Consider the following 27,772-nt stretch of genomic DNA (forward strand, 5'->3'; position numbering starts at 1 on the left):
CATCTTCTAAAATTAGAGCAAAAGAAGAGAGGATTGATGCTGCGGTATATAATTTTGTAAGAATGGAGTGATAAATTGAGGAGGATCACGCATAATAGTCTCAGGTCTCTTTTCGAAGTTGGAGTAATTTCTCTAGTTGTCCGGTTTTTCTCTGGCAGCATTTGGTCTCCAAAGTGGAAGAGTATCAGGGTTTTGCTAGGCAGGTTCAGCAGAAAGTAAAAGCCTATGAGGGATTTGAGAATGCTGGTGCCTGATGGGTCTAGATTCTATTTGTCCATTTCACGATTGTCTCCATCATAACAGAAGGGAACGGGAGTGGATTAGGTGAATTTTCTGATGTGAACCATTTTGGTGTGTTACAAGGGAGGAGGCGAAAGAGGAAGAAACTAGAGATCAAGTGTTTGTGTAGAACAGAGAACCATTATCTGATATGTAAACTCTATGTTTATGTACAGAGTTTTAAAAAATAAAATTGAGAATAGAGTCCATCCTATGCAAAATTGTAGCATAAAGGTTATCTTTGGTGCCTTCAGTATTCCATTTTTATACCCCTTTTCTCTTTTTATGGGCTTTTACATTTATAGATCGGATATACTAATTCTCTCTTGGTGTTCATGATTAATTTATATTTCTTCCTAGTAGACCTTAATATATTAGTAGCAACAATAGCTAACATTTTGAGTACTTATTATGTGTCATGTATTGTGTTTCATGTTGACATACATTATAACATTTATAATCCCAAATACCCTATGAGGAAAGTAGTATCATTGTCCCCATTTTATACTTAATGAAATTGAGGCTTACACAAGATTCACAAGGCTTGTAATTGGTAGAGCTGAGATTCAAACATGTCTGTTTGAAGTGCTGTTCTACCTTTGAAAGCTAGAGAGAACAATGACTTACATAATGAGAAGCAATAGTAAAATCTGAGATAATGGAATGGAACAAAGATATTTCCACCTATTCCTTTAAAAACCCAAAATAGGGGCTGCCCGTCTATGTTAAGATAGACATGAATTGAGGACGATTATAAGAACCTAATATTAAGAAGCCTGTTCTATTGCTAACTTTCTATATTCTACTTTAATTTGCCTGCCTTTTGTGCTATAATGTTTTTCCATCTAAACAATGAGAATACAAAATACAATTTGTATTTAGATTACATATTTGTTTTGTATGTTATGTTGACCTCTTCAAGTTGAAAGATATGATGTAGCTCAGAAATATTCCTCCCACCTCTCACTGCTCCATCCACCAAAATGCACCATCAATTTAGTTCTATAAAGCAATACAGAAGCAAATTCTGTAGTATTTCTGAAAGAATCCTGGCAGTGAACTGCATCCCCTTTTAATTTCCCAAGGGATGTATCTGATTTATATGAACTTTGATGTCTGAAATATTTCTGCTTCTTAATCAAGAAGGCGAAAATATAGTTGGATGCTAATAAAATAATTATAAGTACCAATTATCTAGGGTAAACAAAAACAATGTTACACAAATACATGAAGAACATGCAGAAAAACAATAGCATAATGATAGAAATTAACTTCACGCCACATTTCCATGCATTGTTTTGAAGTTTATGTAATTCATGACACAGCCCTCATATTAGATTTTGAATTGGAAGAAATAAGCTTGTGTTTCATTATATTATACTGTAATATAGGGCTTAATAAGAGCCTGATAAATCTTAAATATTGCATTACACTATGTTAATGATTATCATCATAGCTTTTCCAACACAGGCGCCCCAGTGTCATCACAGATTATAATTTAAAGGAAATATTAGCAACTCAGAGTGCCCATACACTGTAGTTAATAAAGCAGTGAATAGAAATCACCTTTATAGGTAATTTACCAGCTAATGACAATTATTTCTATACCGTGTCACAGGCTTCTATGAGGAGAATAACTTTTTATAGAGATAAGATCGATGCGCACAGCATTCTAACTTGTATACAGCAGCAACTCATCCGGTACTAGTGGCTGACAGTTTCTCTTAATAAATTTATTTATTGTCTGACAACACAAAAACCCAGTATTTCATATTGCTCGATTCCCAAGGGTATTTAACAAGTTTGCCAACTTCAACAAAGAGTCCAAATTATCCTGGTAGGAATAAAGTGATGAAATGTGATTTGTAATATATTGCGGTCAAGTGTTCCATGTAAGGACTGCCCGATTTATGACCATCTCAGAGCATGGGAATTCGCTGTGTCTGATAAAGTGGCTTAGCAAAATAAAGATAGATGGCGTGTAGTAAATAATGACTTCAGTGAAAGGTGACCACCGCAGGATCTCTAGGAGGTGATCAACTGCCTTCAGTTGAACTTGACTTTACCTGGGCTACGGCATGTCGATTCATGTGATTATTTATAGCTTTGAGTTGATTGACCAAGGGAAAAATATATAATTTAGTAATTAATGAAGAAAATGGATGTTGTGCAGTGGGAGGGAATGCACTTTCTTCAGGGGTTTCCCTGTGCTCCCTTCTGTTGTCAGATAATTAACTACTCTTCTCCCCTTAAGGTTCCAAATGAATTGTAATGTGTAGACTCCTGCCTATTTCTAAAAGATGTCTTTTAAAAAAAACAAAACAAGACAGGACAGGACATTGGAGGCAATCTTGGTAACTAAATTGAATTTCAAAATATGGTCACTCCAGTTTGTTACCATACGATCAACTTATAAACTCATACACTTGAAAACAGAGTAACTACTATTGACGTGGCTTTGGCATTTGCACAACGATATGGCTCAGGATTCACTCTTTGTTCTTGCTATGAGAACTGTTTGAAGAATTGGTTAGAAACCCACTCAACTGAGAGAACCTAAAGTTTAAGCTTTTTTCATCCATCATTAGAACATCAGAGATTCTCTTAATCTTGGAAAGAGAGAAAGGCAGGGTTTTACTCTCTGTCTAGTATTGTGGCTCTGTAAATCATGATAGACTATGGAGTTATCTAACACGGAAGATTAAAATTCCCACCTGAGGCCCAGGTGGTGGTCCTTTCCTGGGAAAGGACCTCTTTCCTTGCCTCTTCGTTCTTCTAATTAATCCTTCCATCCTGCCTTCTGTCACATTCCAGCCTGATTTGTACCATCAGCCCCTATAAGCCCCTCTTTTTATAGCTCTATATGTGGCATTAACTCTGCTTCTTTCAAACATTGTCTTTTGTACTTACCCACCCTCCATGTACACACATACTTTTCACACCCCACCCCCAACAACTATTTACTTGTTTTACAGAGATAATACTTTCAAATGTATTGAATTATATTAACAGCAATGACCGGTTCTTTTATTTCAACAAACTATTCTTTTAGCACTTATGGTAGTAGGCACTACTAGGGAGGTGTGGGCACAATAAAAAATGTGACAGGGAATATGTGAAGTCTAAGCACAGGCTTTGGAATCAGACAGACCTTGGTTCAAATCCCAGGTTGATAGTTTTGGGCTGTGTGATTTTAATGAAATTACTTATCTTCTCTGTGTTTCACTTTTCACATTTTCAAATTAGAATAATTATAGTACCTACATTACAGATTTCTTATTTTGCATTAAAGGATATGATAGGATATCCCATCCTGTCATATAGTTTGGTATCGTACTTGGCACAAAATAAACTCTCAATAAATGGTGGTAATGAAATATAACATAAGCTATTCTCCAGGAGTTTGCAGCCTAGTGAGGGTAAAATAAAGATGTGTTGTTGTTTTTTTAATTTATTGGGGTGACAATTGTTAGTGACATTACATAGATTTCAGGTGTACAATTCTGTATTACATCATCTACAAATCCCATTGCGTGTTCACCACCCAGAGTCAATTCTCCTTCCATCACCATATATTTGATCCCCCTTACCCTCATCTCCCACCCTCCACCCCCCTTACCCTTTAGTAACCACTAAACTATTGCCTGTGTCTATGAATTTTTATTTCTCATTTGTTTGTCTTGTTATTTTGTTGTTAAAGATGTATTTTAAAACTCTATTCCATGTCCCACAGTTATGATTACTGCAATAAAATTTGAAGCAGAGTATTATGGAAATGTAGAGCATTGTGTAAATTTCTCTGATTAGGGAATTTCGGGTGGTTTCTTCAAAAAGTGCAGACTGAGTACTCCTTTAACAGACAGGTATTGGCAGTCAGAATATCACTGAAAAGGGATGATAAACAGGACTGAACACTAGAATTGGAAGTGGAAGACAATACTTGAGTCACTAGTTATGGAACCATGGACAATTCACTTGAACTGTCGGAACCCAAGTTTCCTTTACATTAAAAAAGCTCTGCCTGCATCACTAGCTCTGCCTGCATCCCAGTTTTGGTGTTGGGATCAAATGAGATACTATGAGGAAAGCGTTTTATGAGTCCTAAAGATCACAAATATAGTGATGGTGGTGGTGAGAGCAGTGATGAAATGAGCCGTTTTTATTGTCAGCCTCTTGGAATCCATTCAAACTACCTTGGCTCACCTACCTTGAGCCTAATGGTCAGCTAGCCAGTACTCCTGCTGAAAGAAATGTTTTGACAAAGTCTGCTCTTGATTCCGTATGCAAACACAGGCAAGCACTACACCGGAGAAGAATGCAGAACAGAGCATCAAAACATTACTTTTACTTCGTGCTGAAATGATAAAAGGAGGGAGTGCACAGAAGGAGACCTGAGATCACCTATAAAGTGAAGAATTAAGAATTAACTCTAATGAGAATTTGCAAAATCACTGTGCAAGTGATCACACTACTGTGTGGATCTGAAAATCCAAGATGGCCTAGCAAGCCGGTTTTAGCCTTTAGAATAGACTCTGTTGGCCTCTGTCTCTGTTGTCTTTGAGGGACCTGATAAATCTGACTCATTCAAGCAAAGTCTGGTTTTATCTCTCAGGCCTGGCATTTTGCAGTTTCCTCTGTCCAGGGTGGGCTGTGTACACACCTTCCAGCAAGCTGCTGGAGCAGCTCCAGGCGCACTCAGCCAGCTGACTCTGTTACAAAGGAGGATTCATCTTCTTTTCTCCGTTGTCCGAACCAGAGGAGCGGCTAATCACAGGGTGTGCTGGAGCCCGGCCCAAAAGCAAAGCAAAGCAACCCTCTTCCTAGTGTGGCCCTTGCAGCTGTCCCCAAAGAAACTCACAAATATGTACCTTCTACACGACTGCAAAGAGCAGTTACCTCCCAATTGCTTTCTGCAGCACCCCAAAATGTGGTTATTAGCTGGGGGGCCGTCACCCAGGGCCGGGATGCTACCAGTGTTACTGCTCTGGGTAGCCTGGCATATGTACCTGTATTTTAGGGTCCTCCCTTTACAGTGACATGTTTGAGGCGCCATAGTTTGGGGATATTAACTTGGCAATATACCATGTGCCTGAGAGCATTTAGTTCCTCTGATGATGAAAAGTTAGAGGTTAATACGACAACTCTGAAATAATAGTAACAAGACAAAAGCAAAAGTTCTCTTCAAAGTGGAAAACATGCAGGATTTGGAGTCAAGCAGACATTTCAACACTGTTACTTGCTGGATGACATCAGACAAGTTACTTAACCTTTCTGAGCCTCAATTTCTTCATCGACAAAATGAGGATAATCATAGTAACTATCTTAGAGTTGTTTGTGCAGCAAACTTCCTGGCACCTGTGAGTGTTAATAAATAGCAACTACTCAAATAACTCCAGGCTTCTCAGAATACTCAATTTGCTTTGCAAGACTAAGCCCACTTCCAGGAGTTGCATAAATACAGTGCGTATAGAATGTTACTCGTTGCTTTGCTCTTTAAGGAGCAGCAAAGCACTATGGGGGAACTGTTGTTTATTCTTTCTGCAATGCCAGGGAAAGGGGAAGGGTTACAGTTTTCCATTTCACAGATAGGAAATCAGAGGCATAGAAAAAGTCAATGACTTACTTAATGTCACATAAAGCCAGCAGCAGAGCTATAATCGGTCATGCACCCCAATGCAATGCAGCTTATGTTCACCTTTCAAAAGTCAGGGGTAAGCACCTCCTGTCTGAGCTTTAATACCATCAGTATAATTTCTCAGATTTTCTGTAGCTGCTGATCTTGAGACCCTTTGAAGCTTTGGGGAAATCACATGGGTGATTTGACCTTAAATCTCACGCCACTGGCAAAAGATTAATTGCTAAGACCTGGAAAGGAGCCAGACAATTCTGTGTAGCTGAATAACAGCACCGTCTAGGGATGTGACTGTCCTGACAGATTTAGTTAGTACATAACTGATAAATCTAGAGTTTGTATAGCTTCACTTCCCAGATAGATAAGGCAACAGGCTCCGAGGGTTGACATTTACAGAAGCCCTACCAGTGTTCTGTAACACTGAACCTAGGTTTTCTACTCTCTGTCTCAGAACACTGCTTATTTTCTAAGGCTCTCTTCTCAGCAGGCAAGAAGATGAGGGGATCTGACAAGAGGGTTTCCTTGCTCACTGTAAGCGAGGATGCCCAGCACTCTTTAGCACTGTCATCTGACTGCTTGTAAAGTCTTTGTCTACCCTGATCCAATCCAGGCTGAGTTCAGAGAACGATACAACATATTACATAGCAGCTAGGAATTTTTCGTCACAATCAGAATCCAAAAAAGATAAAAGGCAGCCAGATACAACATCGAAGTTTGGATAGTGGGTCTAAACCCTGGACAGGAAACTTTGCACAGCTTGACTTGTATTCCAGACTCAAGTGTCACGAGACCCTGTTTAGCAATTTGCACTCTGAGAAGCACGCCGAAATCTCAGCTTTCATTTTTTTTTCACCTTTCAATTTTTTTTCACCTTGGTCACTCTAGAAAGTATTTTGCTTGTCGGAAAGAATTGTTGGTGGATATTTTGCACTGCAATTGGTAGTCAGAGCTCATAGGGTTTATTTTAAGATTTGGTTATCTTTCCTTATTTCTTGTTCTCCAGTTTTATGTGTCAATTCAGGAGGTATTGTTGTGTGCCTGATATATACCCAGTACACTTCTGTAATTCTGTCACTTCCACTTGTAAAACATCTAACCCAGTAGCTTAGGTCAGTAAATCAGTGGTTTTCAGTGTATAAGATTTTATATACAGTGGATCTGGCTTTTTGGGGTTTTGCCAGACATAAATAAAGATGGCATTAAATAGCCACCCTTGCCCTTACAAATAAAAACCCAGTGACCTAACACATAGAGCTATTTGGGGGGGGGGGGGCTAGTTATTACTCTCTGAATATAATTTACTGATATGCATTTCTTTTTCATAATCATTCAGAAAAATATCATATGATAATAATCATTTTATTGTATCTATGCCATTTTTATTATTAAACTAGTTTATGAATGTTCCTGGAAACTTGGTCAGGCTGAGTTAAGTGAGTGATTTTTGTCTTCTGTCATCAGAGGAATTAGAGAAATTAGAACAGGAAAGGCTGGCTCTAGAAGCTACTATCAAAGACAATGACTGTGAAGAAGGAAATGGAGGCATCCGAGGCTTGTTTAAAAAAGCTGGCAAGTTGAACATTACTAAGCCAACTGCTAAAAAAGGTAAGTACTTTTAAAATTTGCAAGAAAGATTACAAAATTAGTACTTCTTGATTATCTGTAGAGGTCAGCAGTCAGCTTCTAAGATGTTGGGGGCATTAAGGACTGAAAGACATTTCCTTTGAGAAGGTAGTACAGGTGAAAGATAGAAGCTATTGTCATTTCTCAACAATGGTAAGCCCTTGGTAACGTTTTACTGTAAAATCTTTATTTTAAAATAATATTTGGTTTGGAATCCATTTCTTAGTTAAAATGAAAACGGGACAGAAATTTAATAACCAATACCCAAACTGGGTACATCCCCCGCGCCCCCCACACACACACCTTGCAGACATTTAAGAGATTTGAAAATTGACTAGTGCAGGTGAATAAGGGATCCTGCTAGAAGTTTAATTTCAAACAAAAAGCATCTTTGTCGCAAACCAGAATTCTGGACTTGGAACTTGATTGATACTAATTACCTGTAGATTTTGGCTGAGTGGTACACTTGTCTCTGAATATCAGGTATACATCCTTAGAACAAGGGACCAGAAAATGAGAAAGTATGTTTTAAATTTTATCAACGGGTTATTCAAACATCTGATTTTTTTTTTTTTTTGGAAAATTGCTCTTTTCAGAAAGCCTGCGACTTGAGTTTAATGAGGTCTGCAGCGACCTCTGCTGGTAGAATATTAGAATGTTAACATTTATTTCTGTCAGGAACAAATATTCCTGGTTACTGAAGTCATTTACTTGTGTGGGGCCCAAGAAAGATCTTTTCTCTGGGATGGTCTCCAAGTCAAATAGCAAGATTCAAACTGAGACTTAGTAGGATTTTTTTTCATCTACGTTGACAGGATCCAACCTTTCAAAGAGGCTATCTTCTACCCTGGAAAATGCTTGGTTTTGTTTCCTTGTTTTCCTACCATAGCCTAAGGATGAAATTTCATCTGTCTATAATATTTTTACATATTTACATAGAATGATGGGAAATACAAACATTTACTCCTTCAAATACTGGAGGTACTCTCAGGTACCTGGAATATTCCATGGTCTATTAAGAGAGCCCTTAAAATGACATTTTCTATGAAAATGATGTGTTTAAATCTAAAATTGGTGGTACATCAGGATTTTGTGGGTGTAATTATTAGAAAAAGACCATCGGAAGCTAACTACTGTCTTCTTTCCTTTCCAATTATTTGGTTTATTTGTGAGAAGAGTTAACTATCCACTGAATCTGATCTATTCAATGGAACAGTTTGGAAAAGCAATAGAAAATTCAGAAGTCATTGCCCAGTACTATTTTCTAGCTGATGAGGAGGAAGGAAGCATTCATGTCCTTATTAATGAAAGGGGGACTTATTATTTATTCTGGAAGCCTGTCCTGCATCGCAATATTTTTGGCAAAAATGTACTCCTCTGAAAGTCAACATGTCTCATTGTTCAGAAAAGTAAAATAATGTTTTATTTCCAACACCTAAAATTTCAGGCACAGCTCTAAGTAGGCCCCTTCACTGCTGGGCTTTCGTAGGTTAACAACTTTTTTGAGTTCTAGATCAGCACCAGCTTTGCCTCCCAGGCACTCATGCTTGAGTCCCCTGGATGCTTTGATGTGCATGTAAGTGGGAGCGGAGTTCAGTCTGTGTTGTAAATGTATTTACTTTCTCCCTCAGCAGTCCTAGGGAGACAGAAACAATATAAGATAATTGCTTCAGAATGGACAGCCCCAAACACGGAAACAGCAAAAGATAGAACAAAGCATTTTTAGAACCTCTTAGATCAGAGAGAAAGCTCTGAGCGCTGTCAGCTCTCCTCTAAGCACTACACTGACACCATCTCTTTGAAATAAGCAATAAAGTCACAACTTTCAAAGATGTGGAAATGAGAAAGAGTATATACCGTGTAGCAAAGAAACCCCTACTGGCAAATAGGAACAAGGGTCCAATTTAAACATTGGCCTAGTTCCCTCGTACATTTACATTGCGTCCATGTTAGGTTGGAAATTGCATTAAGCAAAAAAAAATTTTTTTTTCACCTATCATATGTGCACCCTTAATTATAACTCAAGTAAAGGAATTTTGTCTTTCCATATTTCCTGGCTTTTTCATCTCTTTCACAGAGGTGCAACTAGCTCAAATGGCTTTACCTTAGCCTCAAAAACCTCCTTGAGAAAAAAGCAGAGGAGGGCCATAGAAAGTCAAGCTGCGCATTGTCCCTGGCCACCTTTATAATCCAGACATTCATGGAATTTACACCAAAATTACACTCGAGTGAATGACTTGTCTAATGAAGGAATACTTCTGATTCTATTGCTTATCTCCAGAAAATCGATCACCACGTGTTCTTCTTTCAAGTAAATCTGAAAATATGATTAAATTGACTTATATCTGAAATTTGGAAAAATCAGGATTTACTTGATAATTTAGCATTGTTACATGTCTAGATAATAATTCCACTCTGAGACAGATTACTAATGACCTGAAAAGAATCCACAGCTTTATAATGTGGATTGTAAACTGTAACCATAAAACCATTAGCAAATTTTTTGAACTACTGAAGGTGATCTAAATTACTATGGCACTTGACCTTTATCTCCCTTTTCAGAGAATAGAGATCACTATTTACCTGTAAGTATAAAAATCACTTACAAATTCATCACCCTCCTCTATTTTCCTGAATAGATTTATTGCAAAGTTATTTTGTTTCTGTCCTCAAACGACAAATGGCTGTATTATTTCTCTCATTACAGACAGCAGCATCAACACAATCCAGTCCATGCACGTGGGGGAGTTCAACCAGAAACTGGTGGAAGCCAGCACCCAATTTAAAAAGAAGCAAGGAAAAGGCACAATTGATGTTTGGTGGTTATTTGACGATGGAGGTAAAATATTCCAGAATATACACTAGGAAGGCAGAATTTCTGTGTTGATAAATTTAACAACTGGTGTGGGAAGGTATATGGAAACAATACTAAAGAATAACATTTCTGTGATCTCCAAAGACGATATTATTTAGGAGCTATGAAAGTGAGAATAAAATAGTTGCAAAGTCCTTCATTTCCTTTCAGTTAGATGTACTCATCCTGTCTGTCATGATTTACTTTTGTTTCAGGTTTAACACTCCTTATCCCCTATATCTTGACTCTCAGAAAAAAATGGAAAGACTGTAAGTTAAGAATCTATGTCGGAGGGAAGATAAACCGCATTGAAGAAGAAAAAATTGCGTAAGTAACTTAACTCTCATGTGTTAAAACATTTTGGATGTTTGTTGTTCTAAAGCATTACTTGGTTTTCTGGTCAATAAATTATCTGTGTACGTTTTCTACTCACTGTCTTCAAGTCCTTTTATCCCCTGCCACAAATGCTTTCAAAAAGGAGTTTGGCACAGAAGCCTCATCTCAAGTCTTGAGTGAGCGTATCATTATCTTTTATAATGTCCATTATGTTCTGACTAGTAAGTGTATCCAAGAAAGAAAGAGCCTGAAGGAATTTGGGTCCAATAGTTTCTTCTAGGTGATTCAAACTGGTTAGTTCACAGCAGTCACTCTAGCACAGCTCACTTAAAAGAGAACTGAGAGCACCTGGTCCTTGTCCCAGCCCTGCCACCAACGAGCTGCAGGCCTTTGCTTTAGTCACACACATATCTGGGTCCCTAGTTTCTCAATTGTAGTTTGGAAGAGTTTAAATGGATGGCTGTTGAGAACTCTTCCAATTAAAATAATAATAATAATTAATAATAATAATAATAATAAAAGTCCCATAGTGTGAGTCTGTTTCTTTATTAATTTAGTCATGGAGAGTTGAGGCATAATTGTAAGAATAAGAGAATGTGCTGTAATCAAAGGTCTCTGGCGGAAATTTGAAGCAGCACCTGCAGCAGCTCTTGGTCCCGCATGGCATGTCTAATTCCTGAACCCTTCCTGGGACCTCCTTCCAGAAACTACAAAACAATGATGGAATGATGGGCTTTTATGCAGTGATTTTTCTTCATCTTTTCTCCCTTTTTAGGAGACATTGTACATTTAATTCCTCTTAAAGAGAGTCATTAAAATGTAAACAAACATGATATCTGTAACAATTACATTTTCTTAAAGCCTCCAGTATCTTATTGAGACAACTGGTGACAATTGAAAATAAGTGGTGGATTAGATGACAGTATGGTATCAATGTTCAACTTCCTGATTTCAAAAATTGTACTCTATCGCTTCTCGGCCTTTTGGCTAAGATCAAGTGTAAAAATTGTACTCTATTCATATAAGAGCCCTTGTTCTTAGGCAATACCCACTGAAGTATTTAGAGGTAAAGGAGGCTGACAGCTGCAGATTTAAAATGGCAGGTAGGTAGGTAGGTAGAAAGCAAGCAAAAAAAGAAAAATGGAAAGAAAGATGGTGTAGATAGATGTAGACATATATAAATAAAAGAGAAAAAGAGAATGATAAATCAAATGATGCAAAATATAAACAATTAATGAATCTGTGATTTCTTTGCACTCTCCTTGCAATTTTTCTGTAACTTTGAAATTATATCAAAATTTTTAGTTGCCACGGGGAGAGAACCTCTACTATATAATGATACAATATATAGTAATTATTAGTTTGTCAGTATTTTGTCAGTAAACTATAAAAATTATCAGCAAGATAATAGACAATAGCGCTGTTTTGTTTTTTTTCTCTCCAAATAATAAGAAAGCTTAAACAGCTCTATATTATCTTCCCTGAAACGTGATTGCAGACCTGGGTTTGCTATTTTCAGTGTCTGCGCTGACAGGAATTTGCCTTCAGTGGAATCGCGTGGTCTACATTTAATATATCCATTAAGTACTGTAATGAAAATCAAACACTAACCAAAGCCTTTGTCTCAAAGCTAAGCTGAAATAAGATGTGATTGCTCTTGATATCTTAAACATAAAACTCTTTGATTGAAAATAGTAAAAGTACAATGACAAAGTGTTTTTCTTCTATTTTCAGAATAGCTTCCCTTCTGAGCAAATTTAGAATAAAATTTGCAGACATTCATATCATTGGTGACATCAACATTAAGCCAAACAAAGAAAGGTACGAAACGTTTAACAAGGCTCATTGTTTATTTGTGACATCTCTCATTCTCTGTTGTGTTGATTATTAAAAGGTAAAAATGTTCTGTGTTTCCTGCAGTGACCTCCTGAAAGGATATAACAAAAAGGGAATTCAAACAGTGATGACATAGAGCTATCAAATACGTTCTAATGGAATGAAAAGGTGTTAGGGTGAAGATGAGCTTGAGAGGGAGACTTATGGAAACACAGTTGAGTTCGCATTTTAGAATTGTCCTTCATGTTCCTAGTGTCTATGGTAGCAAGAGGAACAAAAGTAAAGCTCAGATGGTTCTGACCTGACCAGTGAGGGCACGTTTTCATTATTTAAAGTTACAGGTGGGACATCCTGGATTGGGGAGCACCAGTGGAAAAGACATGGAAACAGCTTGTGTTTTCTTGGCACAATGACAGTCATGGCCATTTCAACACTTAGAACATGTGAGGGCCCCCAAAGCGGGCTCTAAAACTATTAGAAGCCCGGCAAGGACATGTATCGGCTCCAAAATTTAAAAATGACAAAACTGAAATAACTGGTTAAATGTCCTCAAAACATGACATCATTTTAGCCTTCATTAATTGTTAAATTTGTCAAGTCCATGATATTTGTAAGTTAGATCTTCACAGGAGTTCCCAGAGGTGCAAGAAGATTGTGTAGAAATTACAGCTAATTGTAAATAAAGTGAACTATTTAGAGTGATAAGTTAACAATTATGAAATGTTTTCAGTCCAAGATCATGGTTACTGTTGCGTTTGGATGCAACTTTCTATGTTTGATTTGCTGTGGAATGGGGCCTCCACACCAAAGTGTTAGAGAGTCACCAAGGTCTCAGTATGGCTGAGGTCCTCGCTGGCCTATTGGACATCTTCTCATTTCTGTTGACCATCATTTCTCCTGCAATCTCATTGGGTTGCCATTCCACCCTCAAACCTTCTTGCTCTTCCCTTACTGTTATCCTACACGAGTTTCATAGCTAACTGAAAATCATCCAGATGTAGGATCTATTCTTATTTACCAAACAAGCACCTCCAAGGTCATGCTGTTTGAGAGTATTCATGATTCCACCAAGTCTATGGGTCAGTTAGAATTGTTTTACCAAACACCTTAACTGCAATAAGAAAGCTGTAATTGACAGGGTTGTCCTAGATTATTACTATGTAGTATTTCTTTATATCATATATACCACAATGCTTTGCATTCCTATATTTCTACAGTTATCAATACTTAAGAAAAATTAAGAACAGATTTAGAATTCTAAATGGTAAATGGAGTTAACATTCTGATGTGATTATTGTCATGCAATAATCTCTGGTAGCCTTCCACATTTCATTTGAAGAATTTTAATTCCTAAGTCTTTGCCTCTTGGCATTTGCAGTGATGTGATCAAATGAGTTCATTTTAAGGCTCTAATGGTTGGAAATGCATTCTCTTTTATAACACAGCAGTTCCAATGATTCCCTAGTATGTGCCACTTAGCAACAGGCCAGAGCCTGCCAGTGCTCTGCAAGTACAGGGCCATTTACTGTTGTCTAAAGGGTAGTCACAGTGTTCCCTACTAACTTTGGGTGTTTTATAAGCCCTAGCTCAGTCCTGGGCACAATTTAGTTACCTACTTCTTATAGCTGAATTCTTCTTGCTTTTGTCCTATCAGCAGCAAAGAAATGTCTGCTTGCTGATGTATTCCTATAGCCCTTGCTTCTTTACCCATCAATGTGATTTTCTCTACCCAAGTCTTTGTTTCCTTACCTTTCTTTCATGCTACTCTCTGCCCAGGTGCCATGGTCACCCCCTACATACATTCCTGTCTTATCACTGAGAATGCTGTTATACCAGTAACCACGCCTCTTCATTCTTTGAATGCTCACCAGTCTACTCACTCTTTTTCTTACCATCCCTGACCTTTGTGCCATGGTTGCCTCTTCTCAGGGAGCAAACTAAATAGTAAGAAACAAAGGAAGGACCCAGCCATTTTTGCTTTTGTCCTGGTATCTAAATTTGATTGTAGACGCCATTTTAATTTGATGGGGTTTTTTTTACATATTCTCATCATCCTGCACTGAAGAGATCTACTTCCCTTTCTCAGGGAAAAATGAAATCGTTTCCACAATTTTGGAGATTTGTCTCTGATATTTCAAGGTCTTGAAGAAGAGACAGGGGGAAAAAATTCATTCTTATTGGAATAAAAGAATTCTTGCAGTTAATGTACCCTAGTGTGAAGACAAAAGGTCCACCAAGAAAAGGTGGGCTGGAAGTGCCATTCTCCTCTCTTCAGCCTCTGCTATAACTGATGATATATTATGTTGTAAAATGTAATATGGTAAATTTTAGAACAGAGAAAGGTCATTCAGTTAATCTCACAGATGGCCACAGGTAGCACATTTGGCACCTTTGTGATCATTTTAAAAAAGCAACTCCTCGGAGTTGCTCAATTAGAGAAAGAGAACTCTCTCTGGGCTGATGTAGCCCTGGGCCTAGGGCCCAAAGCTTAGAGTACTGGCACAATTTTAGTTCCCACATGGACCTTCTTGGCTGGGCAGCTCTTATCTACCATTAACAACGATCTCGATCACTGCTATTTCTTGGTCACCAGGTAACACACAATGTCAAAAATAGTTTATCAATGATTTCCATTTTGGAAATCATTCCATTTTGGAGTCTAATGTTAAATGCCCTTAAGTTGCCTTTAACAAATCTTTCAACTACCCGCAAAACATTAGTAAGTCTTGATGAAGACATTTTATCATGGAAACATTATCAATAAATATGGCAGAGCAAGGGTGAAAGGGAGTACAAAAGCAAAGTTAATGAGAAAATATGAGAAAATAAACTGAAAAGCTCTTGCACTTAAATTTATTTTTTTATTGTATAGACTGAATTAAAAGTCATAGGCCAAAAAGACAACAATCTTTATACAGAACTCAAAGAGGAACTAGGAGCAATGAACTAGATAATTTAGTTTAAAAATGTTAGAGTGGTCACAAGAACAACTAGTACATTAATTTGAGAGAAGAAATCTTATATGAATAGGGAGAAATTTTTATGCAATTTAAAAAATTTAAACTTTGTTATGAGGAACAAGGATGGGGAAGGCAGGGCAGCTAGGAGTTATTTTAATTGAATTAATTCTCATTTATATTTCATAGCATGTAATGCTTGGCCTACTTTTGAATCAATTAAAAATACTTATAAGAAAAATCACATTTAATGAGAATCAAAATAGAAATCTGAGCTACCTTTGGATCACCTAGCTAGGAGATGGAAACTAGCCAGCTCAGGGATGAGCTTTAGGATGAAGAAATCAAAGATGAACACAGACAAGGAGCAGTGAGAGTTTAGAGAAAATAAATGGGCAAATACAGCCCTGTGACAACCTTCTGTGTCACGTAGCATATTTCAATTGCAAGTAAAAGAAAAACTCGGTGATTTAAATAATGGAAATTATTGTCAAACATAGCTGAGAAATCCAAGTGTATTTTTGCTTTCAGGCCTTTAAAGCTTGATATAGAAGGTTAATTTTACAATCAAGGACTAATTCTCTTTCATTATTTTCATTCTACCTTCCATTATGAAATCATCAGTTGATTTTGCTTATAAAAACTAGATGACTGTTCATAGCAACCAGGACAACACATCTGCTCATTTGTATTCAGGGAAAGTTTGTCTTTTCCCCGGTCATTGAATTGAGGCCATGAGCTCCATTCAGTTTACACCAATCTAAGCCACTGAGCCACTCTCAGTAGTCAGTGGAATGCTAAAAAAAGTACCTATTGGTCAAGCCTGCCTGGGTTATGTGCCCACTCTAGTCAATCACTCTAGCAGAAGGAATAGAACTGTGCTGATTGGCTGAGACTGTGTAGGAATGGAGTCATTCCCACCTCGATACAATGGGGAAGCATAAATGCTGGGGAGACAACCAGCAACCTCCACTCAACCTTCCATTTCTTAGAAACTATTTTTGAACTGGTCTTTCTGATAAGCACCTGTGCTGAAATGCAAAGAAAACTCTTATCTTGATCAAAATAAGTATACATGGAGTTTAAACAGAGAGCCTCTTAATAGCTAACCTCAGTCCTGTGACTATGCAGTAAAATGAATGCTTTGTTTTTACAGAGCACTTTTCATAGCACCATCACCCAAATCATCATACTGACCCTCATACCAAACCTCTTGCCAGCTCTGAGCAACCCTTCTATAGGCAAGGTTATCCAGTCAAGGAGAAAAATGGAAGAGCTGGAGGGAAAACCCAGGCTCTTCCATCCTAGGCCAGCATCTTTGCACTAATGGCATTGTTGGAATAAACAGCAAATACAAGTATTGTGTGGTTGAAAGAATAATAGGGCACATCAGTCTTATTCCTTCCCTGTCGTTGTCTATCTTCAATAAGTCAAAATGTCAGAAATCTACTGCATTAAGTATCTATCTCATCAATCCCTTCACAAAGGCACACTGGTAGGGATATCCTACTCCTTTGTATCTCTGCACTTTGATCTGCAAATCCTAAAACGATAACGGATGAGATCATTGAACCCATGGCTTCATATTTTAATTTCTTAGCCTAACAGCACATTGAATCTAATTACTGTTCATTCCAAAGTTACTTAATTATAAGGAAGCTATGTTATATAAAACCAAAAAACAATGTTTATATTTGAGATCATCTTAAAATAGCATACCAAAAACAACTATTCTCATAAATTATAAGCTTTGTTTTATGCTATCATTTTAAAAAATATATCGTATGAAAGACATGAGTGAGGTTTTTCCTGCAATTTTTTAAATGTTCCACAGCGCTGACATAGTGCTCCTAGTTTTCTACTAAATAATGTCTTCTTAATTGCTCTAAAATGGCCTCAGATTTTTAAACATTAAAATATTATTGATTTTTGTTCTTTCTTCTAACCTGCCCTGAATAATAGTCATTTGAAAAGCTCAGGCCGCAACACCAGAAGGAAAAAGGCTGCATTATTTGCAGCAAACATTTAAATTGTTCTATAGCCACTAAACTTGTGGGGACCCTTACTATCCTCCCAGCTGCCCACAGTCTCTTGCTGTGAGTGGGAGTTGCCATGTGGGCTAAAGTGAGGAGTGCAGCCCTACCCAACTCGCTAGGAGCCTAGTTTATCCCCTACATTAATTCATTCATGTCTCTCATGGAATCTGTAAAATAAGCTGATGGAAATTCTCTTATGGGCTAAGTGTCTACATTACAACTGTGTCTTTGACTATACTATGTAGAAAATGTATTTGCAGAATATATTCGTGTGTTTACATTGCAGATCTAATACCTAGAAGATTAACAATCCTCACACATGTTAAGAAGGCCTTTCCTTGGGGAGGGAGGCAGTATTATAGCCCAGGTTTCACTCACAGTAAGTCTCCTGCAAAGATAACTCTTAAAGGATTTGCATGATATTCAGATTTGATTCAGCCAGCAGAGCCAGTCAGTCAAACCTGGAGTATCTGTGAAATAATGAGTTAATTTCCCACTGTGAGGTCTCCTTTATAATTCCAATTTCAGCTGGAAAGTCTTTGAAGAGATGATAGAACCATATTGTCTCCATGAAAGCTGCAAAGACTCAATAACTGCTGAGAAATTAAAGAGAGAAAATCCGTGGAAAATTACAGATGCAGAACTGGAAGCAGTCAAGGAAAAGGTAAAGATTTGTCTTAATTTTTACTTTGCTGTCTAACTAGCTGAAAAAGAAAACAGTGGTGGATTTAAAGATCAAGAAGTATTGTGTCTGTTATAGAATTTCACTGTTTAAGATCCAGGGTTCCTGCATTTTCCAAGTGCTTTTCAATTATATTATTGGATATGAGGATTGAAGAAGACTTTTCATTTTTTAACATAAAATCATTTTTTTTAAGTTAAAAGGACAGCTTATTGATACATATTGTGAAGTCTCCTTTCAAATTTAATTTTATAGAACAGAATACAGACCTATCAGTCTCAAATAATTTAAGTCAAGTCAATATCTATGCAAAGTAGATAAAGATAGATTACTACAATTTGACAAAATAACAAAGAATTTTAACCTGATAAAGATAGCTATGAAAACTAACAGAGGGATCTGAAAAAATATGTAATTGGAATAATGAATATGAAAGTTGAATCAGGCACATGTTGTAGCATGGATGTAAAATGGTAAAATGGTGGTAACCCCAATCTGGCTGGGTTCTCTAGAAAAGACGTGAGTTACCCCTATCTGGCCTAAGCTGAAGTTGTGATGATGATGATGAAAGGGGCAGGGACATAAGAATAAGGTAAAAGAATTGACTTCCGAATTGGATTGGACATTCAACAAAAAGGACTACAAAAACCTCTAAACTACAAAATTTAAATAAACTACATTAGGAGCTGAAGTTGGAACAAATTAGAGAACTTTCATATTTAGTGGAAAAATTACTGAGCTAAGAATCTTAAACTCTGTGTCTAATAAGATGCCCAAGTCTAACAAAGACTTTCATATAATTGAGTAAATCATATATCTGGAATATTATTATATTTCACTGAGCAATGAAATATAATAATAAATATTACTCTCATCACTGCAAAACAAATAATGTAGTTCTTTTTCCAAGTGAGTCTCTTGGTAACTTTGTAATTGAAACCAGTCTGATAAAATATTCAGTTTAAAGAAAGGTAGATTAGGATATAATCTATATTCTTAGGATATGAAATTGGTATATGAAGATTAGGTTAGTTTTTTTCACTTGCAAACCTTTTCCCCAGAACCCGCCATTCTCATCTTCATTTTATGCTTATCCATGTTGTTTGCTTGCTTTTTTATCCCTAGAATTTAATAACCCACTATAACACAATGACAAATCTTTATAGTTTATATTTCTAACATTTGTCATGTTTTTAAAACACTTAAGTTTCTAAACCTGAATGAAATCATTGTAAAATTTTTAAAAAGTGAAGTTTTTCTACTTGTCCATAATTTGAGGTGAGAAGGTAAATTCTTATTCATAATTCTGGGAAAGCTGCCCTCAACAAACCCTGAATGTTGTCCACAGAGTTACCGGCAAGTTCGGCTGAATGAACTCTTACAGGAGCACTCAAGAGCTGCTAGTCTCATAGTCCTGTAAGTATTACTGAGACATTTCAGAATGTTACAGGGAAATCTTAGGTAAATGGGTTAATCAATATAAAAGCTCACAACTATTCAAGTGGAAAGTTTTAACTTGAAAGGTGGGATTTTAGTGAAGGAAAATAAATGCCATCCTGAGACCTTGAAGACCAGGGCCATGGGCTTTGGAAGGCCCCATGTGCTATTCCTCCAGGTTTGCCAGACCCCTGGTGCGAGGGCAGTGCCCACCTAGAACCCCGGCTGCCCCTCTAGACCGTGCTCCAGGAACCTGACCCCAGAACTGCCTCCTAACAAGCCCCAAGCCGACCACAGAGATTCACAGGCCCCTTCCCTGGGTGGGTGCTCTGTGGTGTGGGGTCCACGGCATGTTCCCAAGGCTCTTTGCCATGTGGGGAGAGCCCAAGGTGGGAGAAAAGGGCAATGGGCTTTTCCACTCTGCCCTCCACCCCACAAATGTTAGAGGTGTACCTGCTGAGATTATTAATGTTTGTTTACCTAAAGATTGATAGCTAAACATGATCATCTCCAACTATTTCACATCTATACACCATGAACTGACTTCTCTGTACAAAGATAATATGTCTTCAAGCAAATTTTAGTTTTGAGGACTGGCTATCCATCGAAGACATAGAATGGTCTCTTGAATTGGGTGGTTCAGATAGCTGGTTTCGGAGGTTTCTCCCAAATAAAAGAACTTTAAGCCATTGGGAAAAAATATTTCTGCCCAAAAAAAGTGAGAAGTATTGTTTGATCAAATTTTCTATTTAAGAAGAGTGAAAATTTATAGCTGTGTTTTGTCTCTACAATACCTAAGCCTATGTTTTCTGATTTATAGGTATTTGTATTATCGGAGAAGAACATCAGCATAATATCTATATTTAAAATAATTTCAGTGTTTTCATATTGGGAGGGAGGGGTATAAAAGTTTCAGACCACTGCTTATTAAATAGCTCAGACAACTAGTGATGTTACTGACTGTAGTAATTGTCACTTCTGTTTTGCTTTTCCATTCTGTCAGGAGCCTTCCCGTGGCAAGAAAAGGATCGATATCGGATTGGTTGTACATGGCTTGGTTGGAAAGCCTCACAAAGAACCTCCCTCCTATCTTACTAGTTAGAGGAAATCACAAAAATGTCCTGACATTTTACTCTTAAAACATGAAAAATTAGAACACGTTTTAGCTTAGCCTATGGATAATTAAGAAACATTCCAGTACTTTATGTTGCAAATCCGATTATGGTTATGCAAACCTCTGGAGACTATCCTACAGCATTCTATATAAACTTTGCCACTTTTTTTTAATTAGTTAATGGGAGCTGGGGTTTTTTCTATCAGCTTAAGGGGAATTTCAAAGCCAATGCTATCCCTAGAAAAACGTCTTTATCATTGCTGTTGATAAACAAGAAAATTAAGCAACCCCACGCTGGTTTATGCTCATGAAAACCACCAACTTGATTATATGCTTCTCCAGGCAACCCTAATCTTTTGTTTGCTTCTAGGCCCTGTTGAGACCTCAGGCCCCACAGCAGGTTCTTATTAAATGCCTATTGACAGGCTGTAGAGTAACATGGGTGGTTATCAAAGGAAAAGACCAGCTGGGCAGGAAACATGATTATACTTGCCCTTCTGAGAGGCTTACACCTACAAAGAAGATTTGAAAATCAATAACTGAAAACTTTAAGAAGTACTTGAGTCTACAAAATGTTTAAAGCAGTTACTTACATAAAGTTATTTAATGTAACACAGATTATATACTTAGAGTGATCTGAGCGATCATTGATAACATATGGCTTCAATTTGCTGCTGACTAAAAAGTATATTAGCTGGATTAGAAGGCAGCACATATTTTAATCAAATGAAATATATTCCATTCGTGATATAAACTTTAACTTTCTCTTTAGTAAGTATTTTGAAATGTCCATCATAGTATTACTTTACACATTTTTTTAATTAAGTGGTCTGCACAGATGAAATCTTCATAGATGTCTAGTAATTGAAAACCAACTACCACAAATTTTCAAACCATATATATCCTGAATCATATATTTAGTTACTTTGTATAGTGATTATATGAATTTAAAAGAATAACTAAAATGTGAAGTGGAAAAGCTTGCAAAATTTGGAATATACGAGTATTGATTTTATTCATTTTTGTTAGTATTCCTATAGTACTTAATCACATTGAAAAACCAACAAAATTTTATTTTCTGATGAATGGCTTGATTTTTCTTCCTGACACGTTTTGACTGTTTATTCTAACAGATAAGATATAAGGGAAACAATGAAGCTGAAATAAAAGCACTGAAATTTGTTTGCTTTGGCCTAGGTCATGTTTTTATTTTCAGTCACTAAGACCACAGCACAATGGTGTAGCAGATGTGAGCCTGAAAATTTCTACCAGTTGCCTCGTCTGAAGGTTGTATAAAAATGGGATTTAAGACTTCCAAGACCAGATAGGGTTCAGAAGGATGATAGCAAGGGAGACAGAAACAGTTAGCAAAGCTTAAGCAACAGGCTGTCCCCACTCCACATCTGGGAGCATTTGACTTAACTCAGCCCTGGATTAGACCCTTTCTCTTGTGCCCTATGTACCTGAAATCCACATGAGTAGACGTGGAAACTAGGGGAATAGGCACCCAGTTTCATCTGGACCTGACATTCTCTGAAACACTTGGGAAGTTCTCTGGGCAAGGTGAGAAGCAATTTGACTTCTATAACAGAAAAGTCTGACTCTTGTTTCTTTGAGTGGCTGTTGCAGTTTGGGTTCCCTGGGTAACAGACTCTGAGAGTTTAGCATGGAGTCTGTTTATTAAGGAGTGCTCTTGGGATCAACACCCGTGAAATGGAGGGGGAGAAAGGAGGAAGGGTGGAGAAAAAGGTGAGCCATGATGCAGGCCCAAGGACAAACTTGGCTGACCCCAAAGGATGCTCTGGAGACAGAAGGTCCTTTTAGAGTAGTCCCAAGTAGGGTCAAGAGCACCAAGCCTTTATTCTCCTGCATTAGTCATTGGATGTTGCTGCCCATGAAGGGATATGAACTTGGGTAAGGCAGCTCTCTGCAGCTGAAACATCCCTGAAGGACTTCAAAGCTAAAATCTCTCTGCTGACTGCACTCCCAGCTACTGGGGCAGGAAGTCTTCATGAAATAGGGTCTGGGTGGGACATCACCATGCCAAACACAGGGACCATATAAAGTAGTGGAAAATACACAAACACGCACACACACACCAACACACACACACACACACACACACCTTTAGACTGGCCTGAGTTCAAATCCTGATCTCACCATTTATTAGTGGTTTGACCTAAATTAGTTATTTAATTTTCTGAAGGTGACTGGCAAGAGAATGCCTAAAGTAATGCCCCTTGGCTTCCAAATTAACAAAGGAGGACATGGACTGAGAGAAAAGAAATGAGTGGCAGCAAGGACTGGTGATTTTAAGGTCAAGAGCAGCTGTGTTGGGAAAAGCCTGGAATAGCAGAAAATAGAAAGGATGGGCTATGATCAGATACCAGAAGATCTCTGCAGTCTCCAATATGCTGTCTTTGTCCTTTGCTTCACCCAACTCTTATCAACCCAAACAACCATCATATGCATGTCTACACTCAGCTTTCTGAGCAAGGAGAAAGTTGCACATCATGTGCATTGATGCCCAACTTACTCTGTCCTCTCACCTTGTTTACATTTCTCATCTGCTCCCCCCATGCTTTCCTCACAATGGCTTTTCCAAATCACCACCTTTTCAGTTGATAACCCTGCCATCATCCCTACAACACATCCATTTACATGTAGACATAAAATTTTCCTACATAAATAGGACCACGCTGGAAGAATTGTCTTATAAGTTCTATTAATACTCAACTTTAGGAATCTTTCAATGGAAGCTTTAAAAAAAGATTGTAGTTTCTTGGAGATTACCAAGGCCCTGCTAAATCAGAATATCTGGGAGAGAGACTGATCTGCAAGATTTTGAAACTGCTGCTCTAGGCAGTCGCTCCTATTCCAGTGACCTTACTGCCCTCCCATGCTGATATCTCCCAAATTTTTATTTCTTACCCAGATCTCCCTTAAGTCTCAGTTACATGCATTCAATCACTAATTTTCATGATGTTTCTCTTTGGAAGTCCTGCAGACATTCTAAATGCAGGATGACCAGACTTCTGTTAAAAATAACAATAACAACAAAAACCTGAAATCACACAACTGGAGCAAAGGCATCTAATTCTCTTTATCGTCTATCAGATACCCCTTGAAATGACCAAAGAAACATAAAAGTAGAAAAGATCTGCATCACAGCAGCAAGCTAAGGAAGAATGCCATCCATATGATAACATTTAAAAAAATACAGTTTACTTGGGAGAGATTGAAGGAAGCTATCTAAGGTCAGCCTACAACCAATGCTCCTGAGGAAAAAAAGTATCACAGTAAATCATTACAAGAGACCCTGGTAGAAATCCATTAACTTCTCCCCTCAATTTGCAACAGTAGGTGAGCTGCAGGTAGGATAGTGTAGTACTGAGTGGGATCCCTTTTGATGGATACTGAGACTATTCACAAATGGCTACCCGGAGAGGCCAAACAGTATGCTTGGTGGACACATAAAGCAAATGTAGGTATTTCACAGATGTTCTTTACAAAGGCACATAAAGGTATCTGCCTGGCATAGAGGATGAGCCAAAGAGAATCAGCCCACAGAGCACAACTTCTCCTAATACAAAAAAGAAAACTTGTAGAGATGGACAATGCTGTCACTGGGTCTCACTCCTCTTAGGCTGCTGAGTTACTAAACTGGGCTGCAAGTTGACATTAAACAGGCCTCTAGCTAAAACTAAGTAGGGAGATTGTAACACTACCAGGTCGTGTGGTGGAGGTCTGTATGCCAATCAAGAAGACCAGCCACATCTGTTTGTTGTCAGTGTGGTATATAAGACTTAGCATTCACAAGAAGGTCCTTGCTAGCTAGATGTCACCACACAGGTCACCCAGAGCCAGTCTACCTACATATTTCCAATGTTTTCCTTGGCAGAGATTTAGGGAACACACTGACATAAGGATGAGATCTGTCTGGACTCCACAAAGGGAGAAGAGGAGAAATTTTTCTTTGGGTGCCTCACTTTGGTGCTAAGATATCCCAGTTACTGACAGATCATGGTGTCCCCATCACTTGCAGAAACAGCAAAGAGGTCAAACCCATGCTCCAGGCCCTACCATCTGCCCAGACACTCACAAGGCGACCACTCTCCCACACTATCCCAGGCCTGGTCTACAGGTGAAACTTCTCCACAGCACGACATATCAGTCAATCTTAACCTCTTTTAGAATTTCTGATGTTGAAAACTATCTTCCTTTTTTTGTGCGGAATACGTGTTTTCAAACAGGACATACAAGATTTCATCTCATCTGTGACACCAATCTAAACACACCTTTATTTTAGGTTCCACTAAAGAAGAAAAATCTTTGCCATTTAAACTATGACATAATATTCTATCACTTAGGATTTTTGTTATATTAATTGAGATACTTTCTTAAGGCTTGTATAGGTACAGAATTTTAAATCATGTGCCATTATTGTGCATTTAAAAAGGGGAAACAGAAGTAAAATGAATGTGATTCCACTTCAGAGTCCTATTCTTTTATTCACCTTTCCATTCAGAGTGATGTCTCCAATTTTCACATGACAAGATTTCAGTGCCACCAGGAGTGCTAGTGGTACAGTGTTTCTTACATGGGAAAACAAATACCCATTATTTTATTATTGGCATTAATAATTTGGATATTTATAGGTTTGAGTATGATTTTTAAAAAATAGCTTAAATGTGTCTTCCAATAGAATTAAAAATACTGTATGAAAATTTCAATACATAAAGGGCATTAAAAAAAAAAAACATACTCCAAAAAAGTCAGAAAAAAATTCTCATGAAAAAAGAGAAATCACACAATATAATACAATCATACAGAGAATAGAAGATCACACAAATAAGAAATAAACAGAAAATATAAATGTGTTTTTCTTTCTTAAAGAACCTCAAATTTAATTTTAAAAAATAAAATCAAACTATTCTGTTTGATAGCATCATATTCTAAATTATATATCAAAAAGGCTAAAAACAAAAGAATAAACAAAAATACATAGAAACAGAAGAATGATCCAAGATGGCAGAGTAGATAAATGCTGTGCTTGCCTCATCCTGTAAACACATCAAAATTACAACTGAATTATAGATCAACCTGGAGAACCATCTAAAGTCTAGCTGAACAGAACTTTTATAACGGCATATAAAAAAGAAGCCAAGTCGAGACTGTTGGTCGGAGGGGTGGAGACGCAAAATGGACTGGCCACAAACCTCCATGTGGAAGTTGAGAATCAGGAGGAATATCTCGGACAGAGAGTTTCCCATGGAGGAGTGAGGGACCCCAGCTCCACACCAGCCTCCTCTGCTTAGAGTACTGGTGCCAGGAAGAGGAGCCCCACAACACCTGACTGTAAAAAACTGGGGATTTCAACCATCTAGTGGAAAGGAGGATTCAGAAAACCTTCTTAAACAGCCTGTGCACAGACTCACTCGTTAGCAGGCACTCACTTTGGGCACTGGCGGAGAGACAGTGACTTGGGGGTGTCAGAAGCATATGTGGGCAGGCTGAGTGGTATGGCTTCAGGTGAGGGTTGGAGAACAGTCGCCATTTTCACTGAGTGACGTCCTCCTCCCATGCAGCTGGCAGGCAGGCGCCATCTTCCCTATGTTGAGCCTGCCCCCTACACAGAATCTGATTTGTCTGGTGAGCTCTGCAGCCCTACGCTGGTAATTCACTGAGACTCTGCCACACCCAACTCCATGCCTCAGGAGGCTATATTTGCAGCAGAACCTTATAGGAGCCAGCAAGCAGCAGCAGGACTAAGAGTGTCCTGGTTTCTTTTGGAGGTACCCCAGACCCTGTACTGGTGGTAGCCGTTCTCAGTTCACACCATGGCCTCTCCCACATGCCTCCAGGAGCAGCACAGACAGCAACTAACAATGGGTCCCTTTGTAGCTCCTGCCACATAGTCCCCAGCCAGTCACAGGCAGTGGCTGACCTGGGCCTGTACCAGAGCCCCTCCCAAAAGGACCCAGAACCAACATACTTGGATTTAGCATTAGACCACAGCACAGCAACGCCCAATTAGCCCCACAAGTGGCACACATAAAGGGCAATCTCAGCAGGCACCAGAGCCACTGGGGCAAATCCCGCTCTGTATGGTAAGCCCCCGTAGAGCAGCCCATAAGCTGTCTACGCTTCCAGACCCCGCAGCAAATCAATCAGCCTGGGGGCAGTCCCACCTACCGACATGCCAATAGCAATCAAGGCTCAAATAAAACAGAAGGGCACATACAATCCATGCAAGGGACATTCCTGGAATGGCCAGCTCAGGTGACCAGGGAGACTATGCCACCAGGCACCTACTATATAAGGCCACCCAGTGAAGATTGGGAGACAAAGCAGCCCTGCCTGATACATAGAAACAACAGAGAGAGGCAGCCAAAATGAGGAAACAAAGAAATACATCCCAAATGAACAAACAGGAGAAAAATCCAGACAAAGAATTAAACGAAATGGAGGCAAGCAACCTACCAGACACAGAGTTCAAAGCAATGGTTGTAAGGATGCTCAAGGAACTGAGCGAGAACTTCAACAAAGAGATGGCAAGCCAAAAAAAAGGACATCGAAACCATACAAAAGAAGCAGTCAGAAGTGAAGAATATAATACCGAAATGAAGACTGCACTAGAGAGAATCACCAGCAGACTAGATGAAGCAGAGGATCAAATCAGCCACTTGGAAGACAAGGTAGCAGAAAACACCCAAGTGGAACAACCACAGAAAAAAAGAATTTACAAAATGAGGACAGTGTAAGAGACCTCTAGAACAACATCGACCATAACAACATTGGCATCACAGGGGTACCAGAAGGAGAAGAGAGAAAGTAAGAGATTGAGAACCTATTTGAAGAAATAATGACTGAAAACTTTCCTAACTTAGTGAAGGAAATAGACATACAAGTCCAGGAAGCACAGAGAGACCCAAACAGGCTGAACAGGCCCACACCAAGACACATTATAATTAAAATAGCAAAGG

The 27,772-nt window shown here is 38.3% G+C and overlaps 1 protein-coding gene across 7 annotated transcripts in view; it reads left to right on the top strand.

Moving 5' to 3' along the window:
* SLC12A1 (solute carrier family 12 member 1) overlaps positions 1 to 21,981 on the top strand; it is an 83,167-nt gene extending 61,186 nt beyond the window's left edge. For all 7 annotated transcript variants that reach the window (XM_081047635.1, XM_081047639.1, XM_081047634.1 and 4 more), the window contains 7 exons: positions 7,373 to 7,516; positions 10,242 to 10,373; positions 10,604 to 10,715; positions 12,459 to 12,545; positions 18,082 to 18,217; positions 19,584 to 19,651; positions 20,676 to 21,981. In XM_081047635.1, the coding sequence (XP_080903761.1) occupies positions 7,373 to 7,516; positions 10,242 to 10,373; positions 10,604 to 10,715; positions 12,459 to 12,545; positions 18,082 to 18,217; positions 19,584 to 19,651; positions 20,676 to 20,811 (815 nt within the window). In that variant the 3' untranslated portion in view covers positions 20,812 to 21,981. The remainder of the gene's footprint in view (positions 1 to 7,372; positions 7,517 to 10,241; positions 10,374 to 10,603; positions 10,716 to 12,458; positions 12,546 to 18,081; positions 18,218 to 19,583; positions 19,652 to 20,675) is intronic.
* Positions 21,982 to 27,772: the final 5,791 nt, after the last annotated feature.

Source organism: Rhinolophus hipposideros (genome assembly GCF_964194185.1).
Source record: "Rhinolophus hipposideros genome assembly, chromosome: 5".
In the NCBI taxonomy this organism is placed as follows: domain Eukaryota; kingdom Metazoa; phylum Chordata; class Mammalia; order Chiroptera; family Rhinolophidae; genus Rhinolophus; species Rhinolophus hipposideros.